This window comes from Pteropus alecto, unplaced genomic scaffold (genome assembly GCF_000325575.1).
Source record: "Pteropus alecto unplaced genomic scaffold, ASM32557v1 scaffold7, whole genome shotgun sequence".
In the NCBI taxonomy this organism is placed as follows: Eukaryota; Metazoa; Chordata; class Mammalia; order Chiroptera; family Pteropodidae; genus Pteropus; species Pteropus alecto.
Genome location: NW_006494614.1, coordinates 52,460,024 through 52,461,417, shown reverse-complemented (window position 1 = coordinate 52,461,417; position 1,394 = coordinate 52,460,024). Strand labels below are relative to the sequence as shown.

The 1,394-nt window shown below is 61.1% G+C and overlaps 1 protein-coding gene across 1 annotated transcript in view; it reads left to right on the top strand.

Annotated features, from left to right (window-relative positions):
* The first annotated feature begins 784 nt into the window (after positions 1-784).
* Positions 785-1,394, top strand: part of FAM181B (family with sequence similarity 181 member B) — a 1,392-nt gene continuing 782 nt past the window's right edge. The window contains exon 1 of the mRNA XM_006926866.1: positions 785-1,388. Coding sequence (XP_006926928.1) covers positions 899-1,388 — 490 coding nt within the window. The 5' untranslated portion in view covers positions 785-898. The remainder of the gene's footprint in view (positions 1,389-1,394) is intronic.

The window sequence follows — 1,394 nt, the reverse complement described above, 5'->3', positions numbered from 1 at the left end:
CCTCAATTTACTATTTACTTAAATTTACTCAATTTAATTGTTACGCTGACAATCAAGGAGTAGAAAAAAGAGCACCCGGCTCAAGAGTCCTGTGGAAACTCGAGTTAAAATCTTAGGACCAAGGCTAAAGGTTGAAAACACTAGTTTCCTTCTCCAACTTATAGGAGGAAAGAAAAAGTAGAGGCCAAGAGAGAATCCAAGTTTTGTCAAGGGCTTAGAATGGCCCTAGAGTCTGATTAAACTGAATATGGCTTCGGCCAACTCACTAAAACTCTCCGAGGCTCAGTTTCCTCGTTTGTTAGGTGGTGATAATCACATGTACTTCACGGGGCTGTTGTTCAAAGGTTAAATGAGGTAACATATGGACAGCTCCTGGCACATGCAAGCGCCCGGTAGCTGGGGGCTGTTATTATTGCTACAGTTGGGAGTGAAGTCAGGTCTCCGGACTCTCTCCTTCTCAGTCTCAGCGGGAGTCTTCCGTGCCAGGGCGTGGTTGTACAGGATGGGCAACCGTCCTGGAGTTTGAGGACTGGCCAGCCCATCTTCACTTGCGGTTGGAGTAACGCGCGCGGTGAAGGGAAACTAAAGGGTTAAGGCGATGAGCTTGAGAAAGCCCAGAAAACTAGAAAAAAGACCCCCCCGCCCACCCGCGCCCCAGTAGCCAGGCTAAATAAGCCCCTCCCCTCCGCCACTGGGGCGGTCGCCGCGCGCTCCCTTCCTCCGCCCCTCGCTTACAAGACCTAATGAGATCCCCCGGGAGGCCGAGCAGCGAGCCGGTCCCGGAGCTAGGAGGCTGCGCCGCACACACCGCGCCAGGGCGGGAGCCGGACCTGGGCAGCGGGCGGGAACCGGCTGGGGGCGCACCGGCTGAGCTGCGCGCCACTGGGGAGCCGTGGCGATGGCGGTGCAGGCGGCACTCCTCAGCACGCACCCCTTCGTCCCCTTCGGCTTCGGGGGCACCCCGGAAGGGCTTGGGGGCGCCTTCGGAGCCCTGGACAAGGGCTGCTGTTTCGAGGACGATGAGACTGGGACGCCGGCGGCCGCGCTGCTGGCGGGCACCGAGGGCGGGGACGTACGCGAGGCCACCCGCGACCTGCTCAGCTTCATCGACTCGGCGTCCAGCAACATCAAGCTGGCCCTGGACAAGCCCGGCAAGTCGAAGCGGAAGGTGAACCACCGCAAATACCTGCAGAAGCAGATCAAGCGCTGCAGCAGCCTCATGGGCGCCGCGCCCCCAGGCCCGCCCTCCCCGGGCGCCGTGGACACGCCTGCCAAGCGGGTGCTCGCCGCCCCCAGCGCTCAGACCGTCGCGGTCCCGGCCCACGGCAAGGCCACCCCTCGGCGGGAGGCGTCGCAGGCGGCGGCGGCGGCTAGCTTGCAAAGCCGAAGCCTGG